Source organism: Cylas formicarius, unplaced genomic scaffold (genome assembly GCF_029955315.1).
Source record: "Cylas formicarius isolate icCylForm1 unplaced genomic scaffold, icCylForm1.1 PGA_scaffold_6__28_contigs__length_40554024, whole genome shotgun sequence".
Lineage (NCBI taxonomy): Eukaryota > Metazoa > Arthropoda > Insecta > Coleoptera > Brentidae > Cylas > Cylas formicarius.
Window position 1 is genome coordinate 40527512 of NW_026844347.1, and position 14560 is coordinate 40542071.

General features: G+C 42.2%; 1 protein-coding gene and 1 long non-coding RNA gene across 3 annotated transcripts; one reads left to right on the top strand and one right to left on the bottom strand.

Moving 5' to 3' along the window:
• Positions 1–2267: 2267 nt before the first annotated feature.
• LOC132703150 (uncharacterized) lies at positions 2268–8315 on the bottom strand. Of its 2 annotated transcripts, none has more exons than XM_060672270.1 (6): positions 7549–8315; positions 6307–6752; positions 5033–5342; positions 4237–4483; positions 3481–3593; positions 2268–2931 (listed from the first exon to the last, which is right to left on the bottom strand). In XM_060672270.1, exons 2-6 carry the CDS (start codon positions 6741–6743, stop codon positions 2344–2346), a joined length of 1695 nt encoding a protein of 564 aa, XP_060528253.1. In that variant the 5' UTR covers positions 6744–6752; positions 7549–8315; the 3' UTR covers positions 2268–2343. The 2 variants fall into 2 exon arrangements, with proteins under 2 accessions (XP_060528253.1, XP_060528254.1); XM_060672271.1 differs by having other exon boundaries at positions 6307–6749; positions 7549–7673.
• Positions 8316–8349: 34 nt separating this feature from the next.
• On the top strand, positions 8350–12741 carry LOC132703151 (uncharacterized). The gene is made up of 4 exons (XR_009619032.1): positions 8350–8487; positions 8593–11308; positions 11364–11727; positions 11798–12741. It is a non-coding gene; the product is annotated as an uncharacterized LOC132703151 (long non-coding RNA).
• Positions 12742–14560: the final 1819 nt, after the last annotated feature.

The following is a 14560-nucleotide window of genomic DNA, read 5'->3' on the forward strand; positions in this document are numbered from 1 at the left end:
TTTTTAGGCAACCGGATAAACAGACGGGATTTTGTTCGGACGCCGACCGCGAGGTGGCGCTATTTGTATTTCGTCCATCGGCCACTTTTCGACCTGAATGACTCGATAATTTGCGGATTTATTAAATTAACTACGACGGCAAAGCGTGAAAACTTAAAAACAGCGGCGCAGTACCGTCATTTGGAAAACTATGTCTCAATGGAAGATATATTTAAATACTCGATTATTGAAATTCGATTCAATTTAAACCTAATTTCTGTTTGGAATTTTCCAAATATTTTATTAGCTAATAAATATATTGCAAGAATAAAAGTGGCAAGATGCAAAATTAACTATGAACTAAGGGAATAAAGGGATGTGTGTGGTAAATAAAGGATTGACAATACAAACGTAACTGCCGGAAAAATATGTGGTTATAGCAATAAAAACATACTCATTAAGTACTAAGAAAATATTAATGCTACATAAAACACAATCTACATCGATCAAAATGTAAATAGACGTCTTGATCCTCACGATCATATAAATTATTTGCTTTTATATGTTCTTCAATGTTGCAAACTCTTTTCCATTTATAATAAATCACTATTACTCACTAAAGCTTTGTAAATTTACCCTTCAATATTGCAGGAATATTTTAATGATACCACACTTGTAGTAAAAAATTACAATTTTATAAGGGTGTTGATAATAATGTTTAAACAGGGGCAGAGTTATTTCTGTTGCATGATGGAAGGTCCAAAGACACCAACTAACCAACACTAGCAACCAACAATCAACACGCAGTTTTCACAAATATAAACGTTCCCGGTACCACTGGCATGGCTTCCCTTTTTTATGCTTAATTCTTTAGTTATTGTTGATAAACGTCAAACGAAAAACAGACCAAAGTTTCTGTTCAAGACAAACAGAAACCGATAACCATATTCTTAACTCAGAACATTCGAATATAGCGAAAGGTTCTGCAATCCTCATAGAACCCTTTAAGCAAATTAGTATTCAAAGTAGCCCTAAAATTTGTGCCTAAAATATATACATCGAAGAAAAAACAAGTTCAACTTGAATAACCACAGTAAATCTTCTTCTTAAAACGTACCACAACAGTCAGGCCAGGCTACTATAATCAGTCGCCGATTACCAGCTGCAGCCGAAGTTGTTCGGTTCTTTATTCAATAGGAAAAACCGGAGGATTATTTGCAACAAATATGCATGATATTCTTAAATCTTTTTGCATCATGTTAATATCACTCTGCGCCATACGGACCATCCTTTTCACATGGGGAGATCCCATTATAATCCGGCAGGCTTCTCAGTTCGAACAGTACGCCGGATGAAATGGCTAACCTTCACACGTTCAGGCGAATATGAAATATCAGTCTCAATCGTCATCGTACGCTATGGCATAAAGATGGGTTGAAGAGTCTTAACTGACCGGCCTGGCATATCGTGTCTAGCCGGCTTAATGCTCTCGGAGAACGGAATACGAGTAGGGATATTCCGATACTAGTAAATACGAGTAGATATTCGATGCCAAGTATTTATAGCATCGAATCAATCTTGCGATACTTACTCGGTATCGAAACAAAAGTACTTGGTATCAAATCGAATCAACATCACCATTAAAAAAAAACCGACCGCATTAGACAAACATAAGATCTATCTGATCTGTGGTGACGCGTTGTCTCGCGTCAGCCAAGCCGAACTCGTCCGACTTCACTCGCCGAGCCCGAGCCAAACGCGAGAAAGACGTCCGCCCTTCATTTCTTTTCATTGTCAACCAACATAAATTGTCAAACATACAAGAGATTGCTTGCGAATAATTTTATTTATTGTAATCATCGGCTTATTATTCCAATATTATCATGGAGTTTTTTGTTTAAAGTAAGAGCTTAACGTGACGCAACGTTTATAATAAAAGTTTTCTTTTCCTTCTTAATTTTGTTTTAATCATTGTCCTGCAACGTTCATTGTTAGTTTCCTTAAAATAAATAAAAAAAATAATAAAGTGCTAAAAGTATCGATACTTTAGGAGTATTTATTTGAGTAGTATTGAAGATTTGAGTACTATCGAAATGAGTAGGTATCGATACTTTAATGGTATCGGAACATCCCTAAATATGAGCGGAGTAGTGAGGACAACGCTCCGCGTTTGTATAATATAAAACACATAACTCTAGTTTCCGATCGAATTTCAACTCGATAACTCAAAACCGACGGCGATCGCGTACGTTAAGGAGTAGTCCGTCTCCTAAATAAAACACTTCAAAAACAAACGTAAGTGTATATATATTTATATCTGGAAAATTTCACCGCTATTTACATAAAGCAAACGTCCCGGTCGAGTCAGAGCAGGTAGAGGCTGGGGTCGTCCCGGCGCACCTGCAGCATCGTCACCCGCCGGTAGATCTTCAACGCGGGCCCCAGTTGCAGGTTCAGGTTCGTCAGCACGTCCATCCGTTTCAGCAGGAGCAGCGACCGGCCGTCGATCTCTTGCTCCTGGAAAATCCTCGCCTCGTCCGGGAAATACTTGGCGAAGTAACGGGACACCTCGGCGGGCGTCCAGTGCGTCGCGTCCGGTATCGACGGGTCCACGTCCACGTCCCAATCGGAATTGTTGCTGTCGTCCGATCGGACGGGACTGTAGTCGGGCAAATTCGTCTGCGGACTGAGACGGGGAGGCGGGGTCGGACTGGGGGCGGGGCTCCGTTCGTCCGACGACGACGGCGGCGAATTCGAGCGGGACGCGAGTTTGACGGCGTCGAAGGCCGCGTCGCCGATGCTCGACTGGATCGCGTTGATTTTCAACTCGTCCGGACGCTGACAGTTGACGCAGAGCCACTTGTGGCCTTTGCCGGCCTTGTCGCCGATGCGAGGCTGGTGGCAGCCCGCGTGGTAAGCGTCCGCGCACACGGAACACACCGTCAACGTGCCCTGCAACCAAATTGTTTTGAGATTATTTATAGCTGGAGGCAGCACGAAACGTCAGCTAGAAGATTTGTAAATAGTACCACATTAGTTGGGAAGTTAAAAAAAACTGACCAGGTACTGAACATTAGACGTGTGCACCATAACCGAAAGGAAGTATAAGACTACGAGAGGAATCTATCCAATTCAGATACAAGGTACAAGCTACGCGACGCAGCTATACAAAAAAGTTAAATGAAAATGAATACACACACAAAACTAAATAAACTCGAAAACAAGAATAAATAAAAACTCGATTTTTCCTCCTCTACCATTTAAAATTAAATTAGGTGAAGTTCGATGGATTTCGATTTCTGCCAGCGCACAGAAAAGATCGTGAGAAACAAAACTTTGACGCGTTTAACAATCAACATGGCCGCCGTCGACGGTTCATGGAAAATGGAATTTTTTATTTGACAGTGTTAAGTTTGCATGCGACAATTTTGACCACATTTTTGAGGGTACAGCAATTTTGTTTTAACACCTTGTAATCATTTTACAATGAATATTACTTACGGCGTCGGACGTCTCGAAGCACACCACGCAGGTCTTACAATGGGGACACTGCCATGTGTTATCTGGATACATTTTGAGCATCATGTCGTCGCCGTTCAAGCAACTGAAGTGGGCTGAAAATTTCCAAAATTCAAGAAAAACACACAACAACCGAAAAACTCTAGCTTGTTTACGGACGTTGCGAGATGTATATATAGTTGGTAAAAAAAAACAATTATTTACAATTGCTTCTAATAATAGTAATATTCTTACAACGAATTGTTTTCGTTCAAATTAAAATTTCCAAATTTTCAAAAAATATCAAATAAAAGCCGAAAAAACTAACTTATTCTGCAAATACGCCGATCTAAAACACCCCAATGATGTTCAATAGGGTTCAGATCTATGGATTAGAATGGTCATACCAGCACAGTTATATTTCCCTCTTTCCAAACCATTATTCCACTAACTTGAGACTAATTGTATAAATTAAACATCATTTAAAAAGATTTGTTTCCAATCGTGCCTACTTGTTAAATGATAAAAATGTTATTTTGTGGGTGTGATTATAAAAACTTTCAAATGTAAAATTTTGTTGTAATAATTTTATTTTTCAAGCAAAAACAAATCAATTATTAAAATTAACGATAAAATACTGCACTTTCATTTAAATTGCATGCTTAATATGAGAAGAGTCAATCAAAAATTTTCTTGCAAATACCACGACCGAGTGTTAAAAAGGCTTAAAAAACCCCCAGAGAGTGAAAAACGACCTGCCTTTGTTGCTACACTCTCGGCACGCGACCATGCGATCGTTGGGACCTCGTTTGCTCTGCACGTGGCACACCGAGCACACGCCGTGCTGATCCTTGCTACCGGTCGACGTTCGGGAATCTGGACGGGAATCGTCGCTGTGATTCCTCGCCATTTGCCTCTCGATGGTCGACTTGTTCAGGGAACCGGCCGGCCGGCCCCGTTTCTTCGGCACGTGGGTATCCGACGGGTCGAACACCTTCTTCGCTTTCTAAAACCACCGACTGAATTACTATCAGCCGAGACTTGACAATTTTGCTTAAAAAATATCGCGCCAGAGATCGGTACATTTTGGGTACCTCGCTGTCTATAAAAAAATTCAAATGTAGGACATCCTTGAATCACACGCAAATCGCGAAATAATATCCTTTAACTAAAACACCTCAGGCACTGTTTGTATTAATAACGTCGAAAAACAACGTAGTCGTATGTTTCCAGCGAAACTTGCTTTCCCATCTAACGCTAGACATTGTTTTCAATTCATAACCTAAAAACAACTCCCACCATATAAGCTTATCCAGCTTATCTACGTAAACTGATTGCCTCGCGTTGCGAGATTTTATCCAAAAGCGATCTTAAAAGCGAAACCTACCACTTTCAACGGCATGATCCGATAGATATACAACGAAAATCTCGACCCCACAAAACACATTTGACGGGGCGAGCGGCGTTGCCGCGTTGTTTTCGCCGTTGGGCGGGTGGCCGCCGCGCATCCAAATCAAAAAAAGCGGATAACGGCGACGGCAATGTCGCGACTGACCTTTCTGCGACCTCCCGATCGGACGTTTCCGCCGTCCGATGATTTTCTTTCGTCCGCTTCGGACAAGTCGGCGCCAGCGTTGTCGGTTCGGTCGCTGCCCGCGTCCGACGTCGCCTTGGAAACCGTCCGTTGTTTTTTCGCCGGTTTGGCATCCTCGATCGCGGGGGCGGCCGCCGGCGATTTCTGTTTGCGCTCGCATTTCTTTTCATCACCGTGCGGACCGAGCAGGTAATTGCCGTTCGGCAGTTTGATCAAGTTGCCGCGGTCCACCTCTTTCAGGAGCAAGATGGCGACGTAGTTCCTCGTGTACCTGAGAAACACAACGAACGCGTTCTTTTGGTCGTCTAAATTGATGCACAATCGGAACGCAGTACGATATTACGAAACACGGTTATTTTTCGATTGTCATTCCAATTTTTAATCCGAATAGCTTGTAATTTCGGTAAGTACATATCTTGGTTGCCGCCCCTTGTAAAAGAATACGTGAGAAAAAAACTGCACAGAAGCTCTTTGAAACACGATTAAAGAAACAATAAAAATGCTGAAAATCATTGTTTTGTTTTATTATCCGGTAACAATTATTTTTTGACAAATTTGAAAAGTCGTGTTTTTTCGGTCTTCGAAATGGAAGGGGCACCCGATTGAAAATCCTAAAGGAGTGTAAAAAAAAAACAGGTCGGAGATTCGTAATATCATTTCCTACTCTTCAACATGGATTTGACTCAGAATTAGAAACCTTAAATGTTTTTCTCAAAGTTCCTAGCCATGAGCTTTCGTCTACTCTTGGAGACTTTTTAGTTGTCCGTTTTTTCCGACACGGAGCGTACAATTTTTTTCATAAATAAAATTGGAGCGAATTTTTTGCCGAAAATATGCAAATTTAATAAAATTATCGCCGAGCTTTCGCAGCAGTTGAGCATCGTTTTATATTTACCAATTATAACGGAACATAAAGTTTGCAAACGCGATCAGCTGATTCTCGCCATATTTCTACTTCTTTACACTGCGTCGGTAAATGATAAGAACACCACGGAAATTATACTCAACCAATTGCTCGCCAATCTTCGATGTTACGAAATAGCCGGCCCATCGTGAGAGGCGCTTCGTTACGGCGGCGGCGGCAACGTAAAAAATAAAAAAGGTTGGCGTTCGAGGGGAAAAAAGTTTGTAGTTTGCGCCGCGACCGTTCGAAATCGTCAAACGTCAAAATTTAGTCCGCTCGGGAACCGCAGTCGGCGAGTCCGGGGTAAAATAGTAGCGCTAGGTTTGTTTACCTGACGCTGTCCTTGGAAAGGATGTTGTCGACGATCTCCTTGGGCGGCACGCCGAGCTCCAGGTAGTCGGGCTCGTCGACGACGAGCTCACCAAACACGTTAGTCAGCAGTTCCATAAAATTTTTGCTGACGGTGTTCTGCGTCGGCGGGGGCGGCGCCGGGTGCGCGGGCGGCGCCGCCGCCGACGACCGCTGCTTCATTTGCGCGTACTTTTTCGCAGCGTTACGATAACTGATGCTGCCCTTGTACTCGACGCGGAGAACGACGTTGTTGGCGACGCACCAATCCAGATCGGCCTTGGCCTCGTTCGAATTGGTGTGGTACCGCCGGAACAGGTACCCGCATATACGCTGAATGTCCGGTCGGGCTTTCCGATGACGCAGCTGGTCGATCGCCTCCAAGATGCGGTCGCGGTTCATGGCCGGCGGGCCGCTCATCGCCGCCTTCTGTGACAAACCACGCGTCACTCACACCCTTTATTTATCCATCGACACAAGAAAAACGCGCTAAACAACCGCGACGTAAAAAAATCGTTGAGGGTTTCGGTACGCGCGGCGTTGCCGCGTCGACCCACGCGCTTTCCGGCGACGCGTTGTTTGACTCGAAAGGCCGCGAACGTCCCCGCCGAGATGTTCTTGGAAACGAAACCGACACGCCGTTTTATCTCGCCGGTCGTCGCCCGGCGATAAAACCGAAACGCGATACGATTAAGCGAACGCGCCTCGCGATCCGGCAACCGGGCCGCCTGTCAAAATAAATGATTCCCGTCGCGGCTGCCACGTCGGCCGGCATCGCGGAGCGCTCCGCGCGATTCTTACGTCCCGAAGTTTTCGAACGTGTTCCGGGACGTTCGTTATGGCGCGCGGCCCCATGCGGCGCACTGCGGCGGCGTCCCGTTCGCAAAAAACGCCACGTTTCGTTCGCGCGACCGGAAGCAACGCGACCCGGGCGGCGCGACCCGGCAACGCCGCTCGCACACCTCGTTATGGCGCTGCCCGCCGACGAAGCACGATTTTACCGATTTTTACCGCAAACCGCCCGTTTTCGCAGCGATTCGCAACCTATCGAGGGTCGCGCGCGCCCCCCGGAACACCACGATGTTCAAGGGGGGCGCGCGCGACAGCGAGAAAAAGTTTCCGCAAACGCGCGCCGCGCTCGTTCCAAATATAATACGTGCAACAGCTTCTAACCTAAAACGGGCGCACGGAGGCGACCGGCACGCCAAACCGGCCGTTACTTTACCTGATTGGGTTCGCTGTGTCGACGAAACTCAGTCCGCTGGGCACTTTTCGTGGAAGAAACGTCTTACCGGGTGCGAGACAAACACGGCTTTGGTTTTCCGCAGTTTGCGACACGCACGGCACCACAGGGTTGTCCGAGAGTTGCGCGCGCGCGCGCATTTGCCAGTTCTCCTTTTTATTATTATTGTTGTTTTTTTCGTTTTCCTTTGAATGTTTACGCGGCGTTGACGCGCTGGAGGCTTTTTTACCGCCCGTTACGCGCGAAGCTCGTTACGACTTGGTCGAAATGCTTCACCTAACCTAAAACGGCTCCCGCGTCCGAAGCGTAACGGATGGCGACGAAATACCACCCCGGTCGGGCACTACTTAACGTTCTTTTACCTTTTCCGCGTTCCCGATCTGCGTAATTTCGACGCGATGCGACAACTACTTCGGCGCCCGTTGCCTACGAAAACGCTCTTCGCTCGAAGAACGGGCGAAAATTCCCGCACCTCCGAATTTCCGGTAGACATCAACTGCTCGCGCGACGTTGCCGGACCGCTTTCGGATCGGGCGCGACATTTACGTCACCTTTTATTAACGAACGCGAAAATCCGGGCGGGTATGGGAGGGCGAGAAATAGGCGCCCTCGCGGCGATAGGAAAGTGCCCGACGAAAATCCACGCGCAAACCCGCGGCGCGACAAATTTTGGTTAGCTAGCGACGCGTTCGTCCCGCCGATTGACCGTAAGGATTTAGGATGCCGCGGTAAATATGCGAGAGGTAATGGCGAATCTCTCCGCTATGAATTTAAAGTGCGCAAAAACTTTCGTGTCGAAAATAATTCGATAGTCGGCGTTGCCGCGTCCTGCGCGACATCTATCCGGGGAAGCGGAAAACGGTTTACGGCGAGTGTGGAACTCGTTCGTTGCCGCAAACAGTTTTGTTTGCGAACATTTCGGTAAGCTTTATTATTATAAAAACACATAAAGTTGACATTTCCTTTGGGCCATTTTACTCGAATTTTAATAAAGCTTTGCTTCGCGTAATTTCTATCACATTTCAGTTGATGTTTGGTCGGTGACACTATACTTCTAGTATGTTTTCGAATGGACCTTCGAGCATCGATCGTCTTGGTCCGTGCACTCGTCAATGTGATATCGTCGGACGTTTATCGGGACGACGGCTCGAGCGTGGATGTACGACCGTTGTGACCGTGAAAAATTTAATCCACAAACGGAAGGCGAGACTAAATTTTAGGCACCGGGAAAAGAAACAACCATTAAATAGAGAGCGGAATTGCATGAGAACGCTGGGGTCCTAAAGATGAAAAAACAAAACTAATAACGATCCTGCAAAAGGTGAATTAAAAAACGAACCAAAGCGGAGTAAAAATTCGAGGTTCGAGAAGAGCTAATGTAAATCCTGCACTATGTGTGATATCGAAAGCATTGCCATTAAATGCCATAATTTAATGGGAGATTTCGGGTTTACAAGGACAGGTTCGAGGATTTACAACTACTATTAGTTTCCTGGAGTGAGACGCTATCCGAGTCGACAGAAGGTTGTGACGGATGTTCGTCTGTGAAAGTATCGAGCGGGGAAAGTCCAGGTGATCTGATCCCGCCCCCACGTTTAGAAGTGAAAAACAGAGAAGGTACAAGGACTATTCTGACAAAAAATGTTACAAAGATCACATTTTAAACAGGAGGGTATAGCGCTTCAGCAAGATATATCTATATTGCTATTTATCGCCTAATTGCAAATAAAATAAAAGCAAAACTTCAATGTAGGTAATCGAACTTTACTGAAAACAATTTGCAAGTCACTTTCAGCAGTAGACCACAATATATTGTATAACATTTTCTAATAAATACTTTCCGCTAACGTCTGTGTTTTTTTTTCAATGTCATTAAATTCTTTTTATCAAATTTATGAAAGTTGAATAAAGTTTACAATTAACCAAAATTCCAAACTTGGACAAATCAAAAACAGGTTAGGAAATTTGAGCCTCCCAGCTTGGGCAAACCATGGACTTCAAAGTTGACTTTGGAACCGTCCCAGGTTTTCTTCAAAATTGTCGGTTTTTTATTCTAATAAATTAAAATACGAATAATAATATTTTTTAAGGCCTAATTAAAAAAATAAAATTGTGCCTAATAAATAATACACATATCGAAACTGAAAGTATGTTAAATTCGAGTGAGCGAGGCGAGTGACTAAATTTTTAAGATATTTATAGTTCTCGCCTTAAACCGAAGCATGTTTCATTTTGCACGAAACAAATTTACCATAGTTTATGCAATTTATGGAATATGATATCGAGCATCGAATAGCACAAACTAGCCAAAACTCACTCATTTTTCCACAACGCATCTCGGTGTAAAAACTGTGCAACCACAGAACAGAAACCTACAATTGTACAAACTTTACATTATAGAATCATTTAATTCAGTTCTATTACAAGTTTCACAATATCTATTTTCAACATTTCGTTCACAGACAGGTTGACTCTGTTGTGCCAAGTGATTTGGAGGCGAACAATGGCCAGATTTTGTGGTGTTCTGGCTTAATCTCCCATGGAAGAGAACCTAGTTACTTTTAAGAATCGAGCCTACCATTCTTGGATATTGGTAGCTGGCTTGCCGAACCACAGATGTCCATTTGTATGAAATTGATTGGCTATTTGCTTGGATTCCTTTCAGAAGTCAGAGTGAAATTTCAACCTCCTAGGACCACTTTTTATTTTCCGATTTTCCACCCATTTCCTTCCCTTCTCATAGGAGTTAAGTAAAAGTTAGACAAAAAGTGAACGTCTCGACGCGATCTCCATGTCTGGCAAATTTAACCGAATCACTTGACTTTCCATCCCCGTTATGGGTCATTGCTTACTCAATTCAGATTGATGTAAACAAGACGGTACAACACATGGGACGTCTTAACCTCTCGTTTAGACGAGAAGCAATGCTCGGCTACTCATATCCATTCCCTACGACCCTACCACAATGGACCTGCTGTGGTCAAACTGCTGGGGCGTGGGCTACCCTCCACCTTTTCCAAATACAAAACCCCCTAATGGCTCATCTCAACGAGATAGAGAGAAATTTGTACATTCACATATTTCTTTATTTGAAATAATGATTTACATTCGCATGTGACAAAAGCGAATGAAACGCAAAAAAAAGAAGTCCGCTCTCTAGTTCTCCTGATTAGGCCCAATTTCGTCGGTCCACCCGACCACTAATCCGCTCGCCCATGTTCGATTGGAGAGTTCGTAATCCCCACAGTACTCCATTTGTCGATTTGTACATACCAACCCGGTGTTTACCGTTTGGAGTTCTATAAAGAGCAATAGGTGTAAATAACTCAATAGCACCAAAGAGAACATCATAGAACTACGAGACTATCAAATCCACATCCCTACACTTAAAAATATAATCCCAGTTGACTTTTGACAAAAACAGATTAATTTCTTTGTAAATAGCACACATAATAAAAATAATCAAATGCGATATTCCTAGGTCAGGTAATGGCCAAGTTGAAGTTGCAAACGAAAGCTGGGTGAGGTGCATTCAGCCTTAATAGCGGCCTATCACAGATCGTAACAGAGATAACAGGCTGCCTAGAGAACAACAAATCAAGAAAATTGCCATACTTATTTGCGATTTGTATGTTTTCAAATAACCCCAAATGGGCCACACAATCGGAAACAACAATTGCCTCACTTGAGAGATTCCCGCAAGGCGTAGCACCAGTTTCACTGTTGGACCATGATAGTTTAGGTAAATTAGAGAAAAACATCTGTGAAGTCATTTTCATTCATCAAATACATTACAGAGAGACAAAAATTTTCACACACCTCGGGCGAGGAGACACCTGGGATATAAGTATTGCTGACCAGAATCTTATTAACACCCATGGTTACCTGAATAAATATTGGCTCTACAGTATTAATAGGAGGGCTAAGAAGTTGACAGGATATAGAGCTCTTCACCACAATAAGCACTCCTCCCTGAGTCAAACAGTTACTAGTTGCTGCTGACTTATCGCACCTAAATACAAAATAACCATCCAGGCCAAGTTCACTTGTCAACACACTGCTATCCAGGAACGTTTCTGTCAACAACAAAACATTATAATCCTCAACAAGGACAGTGCATATCAGGGGCTGCACTTTTGTTTTTATACCCCTGACATTCAGGTAATAAAATGTCAGGCATTTGTTGGTCTTACTTGCGGAGCTTGAAAATTTTGTTCATTATTTGTTTCAGAGTTTGGTGGTATGGCTTTTCGAGAATTCCAGAACGTAAATGGCCTGAAGATGATATTACTAGGCCAAAAACTGCTATTATTTAAGATATCATAAGATGTTTCACAAATGCCAACTTTAAAACTTTTAGAATTAGATTTGGAGGGCAACTCTCAGCATGCTGTTGATTGGAATTTTTTCATTTTCTTTGATACAGTCAAGGACAATTTGGGGATTGGAAAACTGTATCATTTTGAAAGCCCGAACGGCCAAACTCGGTATCACCGTATTGACGACTAAACCTTAAAGTGTCCATGTTGTATACAATTAAAAGTTACACAGATTACGCAGACTTATATGCATATGCTTTTTAGATTATAATAGGATAAAACTTTAAGTTAGGAGTCGAGGTCGGACAGCCTCTCCCTAGTAACAATACTAGGGAATTTTAAATTATATGTATTTGAATCTGTTGTTTTTTCTCAGATCTGACGCGCCTGGTCCCATGATTCATCCTAGGCCAGGAACGCCCGTCCCAAGCTCCATAGTGCTGGAGTTTGTCTTTTTTTTGTTTTTTAGATGTGGCCGTCTTGCCTGTTTATCTTTAGTGTTTGTGTGTTCTGAGCCTGCCCACTAATGGACCCTATCTCATCAGCAGCTTTTTATGCCTCTTAAATGGAAACGGAAGTCTGAAAAGTAAGCTTCCCTAGGAGAACAGTCTCGATTATCTGGAGCAGTTCGAAATAGTGCTGGCAAATTACCTAGCAGCAGCGCCAACCCCAAATAAGAAGACAAGAAGAAGATCACCCAGAACTTTGGCCGGCACAAAAACTCGCAATCATCGTTGGGAAACTTTATTTGATTTAGAAGGAAACGGGTGAAGATAATTCCTTAACAAAAAACAATAAGTTAAAAAAAACGATAAGTGGCATTTGCCGCACAAAAAATATCGGACATACCTTAACGAAAGACCAGGCAAACGTCCCGTAAAGTGTATTGACACAATACGGCGATATAACAGGCCACAGGTTCTCTCAATATGAAAAATATCTCGCATTACATAAGATCTAGAAAAATAAAAACTATTGGGTGAGATGCCGGCCCACAACCATTTCCGTGTCCGGCGTTACCGTCTCTAGCGCGATACGATAATCGTTTAATCGTGGGGGCGCCCTCTATCAAATTATAATACAAGTCGCAGCGGCAAATAGAAATATAGAAACCGCTACCGGTCATAATTTGTTTCGCATGTTCCTTGTGCGATTGGAAAAGCGTGATTCTGTATATAAAAGACTGTATCCCATTTCGGGACTTTGTTGCTGGTTGTTGGGTTCGCTTCGGTTACAATATGAACCACTAAATTTATACAATTTATAGCGAAAGCCCAATCAGTGATTAATTTTGCTTGAAACATATTTTTGTTTTGAATTCGTTCAATCTCACCAAGAATAAAATTTCCAAATCTTATATTCGATATGACAATGTATTTTTAATATGAATTAAAAAGGCGCATAATGGGACATTAAAATATTTTATTTAAAAGAGTATAAAAATAGTTTTTAAAAAATGATCCACACGTTATTAAAAACCTCTAATTCTACTAGAAAATGGGTTGTATGTTATTAAACGATCGTGTATGATAAGGCAATAAGCCGTCGTATTTTCTGGAATGTTCTGTGAAGTTTCAAATTCCAACGAAAATATAGACGGAAATTGATTTTAAACTTTCGTTTTGTCTACTACAATCTATTACGATAAATAGTGCCAATTTTAAAAAATTTTGAAATGTTAAACACGGTTTACCCGTATTTTTATATAGAAAGATTGTTGAAATTGCTCGTACATTTAACTTCTAAACGCCATTTCCAGTTCGCTCCTTTTCTCGACGTACTTCAAGAGTCGCAGTTTTTCTATATCGGCTACATGAATGTGTGCTAATCGCCATATCGCTTTCTATTTTGGTTTTTTCATTTTCTTTCGAAGATACCACGGCATTAACCCTCTAGCGGGAGTGGAATTTAAAAAAAAGGCACTAACGCGAAAAATCCAAATCGTATCGGTGCGTTCGTGGCTCGTTCGCGGGAGAGCGGGGGGGAGGCCGGCAAAGCGTTTCCGTGGAGAAAGAGTTTTCCTCGATAGAGAATAATTACGATTTGTTTAAATTAAAATGTTTTTAAAATACATCTGATAATATTTACAGTGTCTTAGATATAAAGATTCAGTTGCCGAACCTATCATAAATGTGTTTGTTTAAAAGTTGTCAATCATTTTAAATAAATCATTGCGGTCATGGTAAAATTGTATTTAGGTACCTTTTACTAGGAAAATTGCATACAGCGAATATCACAAATCATGAAAGGTTAATAAAAACGTGTGCCCAATCGCTCTCACGGCTAAAATTATCGATGATTTTTAAATTTATTCAATAAGCAATATGATTTATCAATATCTTTATCCAATACTTCAGCTGCGACTATTTTGAGGATATGGTTGTCAAAATACTTTGGATTATGCAAAAAATTGACCCGCCACCTAGCATACTCAAGAATCAAAAAGTAAAAGTTACCTAAGTAGTTATCAGCATAAAAAGTAGACAAGACACATTTTAGACCAGACCAGCGTCCATTACTTAAAGATACCTATTTTAAAAGTTCAAATTGTAAAATAAAAATCCCTCAGGTTTAGCTTAAACAAACGCTGCTTAATTTAAAAATACGGGACGTACATCGGTTGTTAAATCCATACAGGACACATGAATGAATCCGATCAATTATTGTTTCCAAAA

Excerpts from the sequence above, each read along its gene's own strand:
- LOC132703150 (XM_060672270.1), bottom strand. The coding sequence starts at position 6,743 with ATGAGCGGCCCGCCGGCCATGAACCGCGACCGCATCTTGGAGGCGATC. Across the intron at positions 3,594-4,236 it reads CCGAGAGTGTAGCAACAAAG|CCCACTTCAGTTGCTTGAAC; the intron begins GCAGGTCGTTTT and ends GGAAATTTTCAG. Across the intron at positions 2,932-3,480 it reads GCTTCGAGACGTCCGACGCC|GGCACGTTGACGGTGTGTTC; the intron begins GTAAGTAATATT and ends ATTTGGTTGCAG.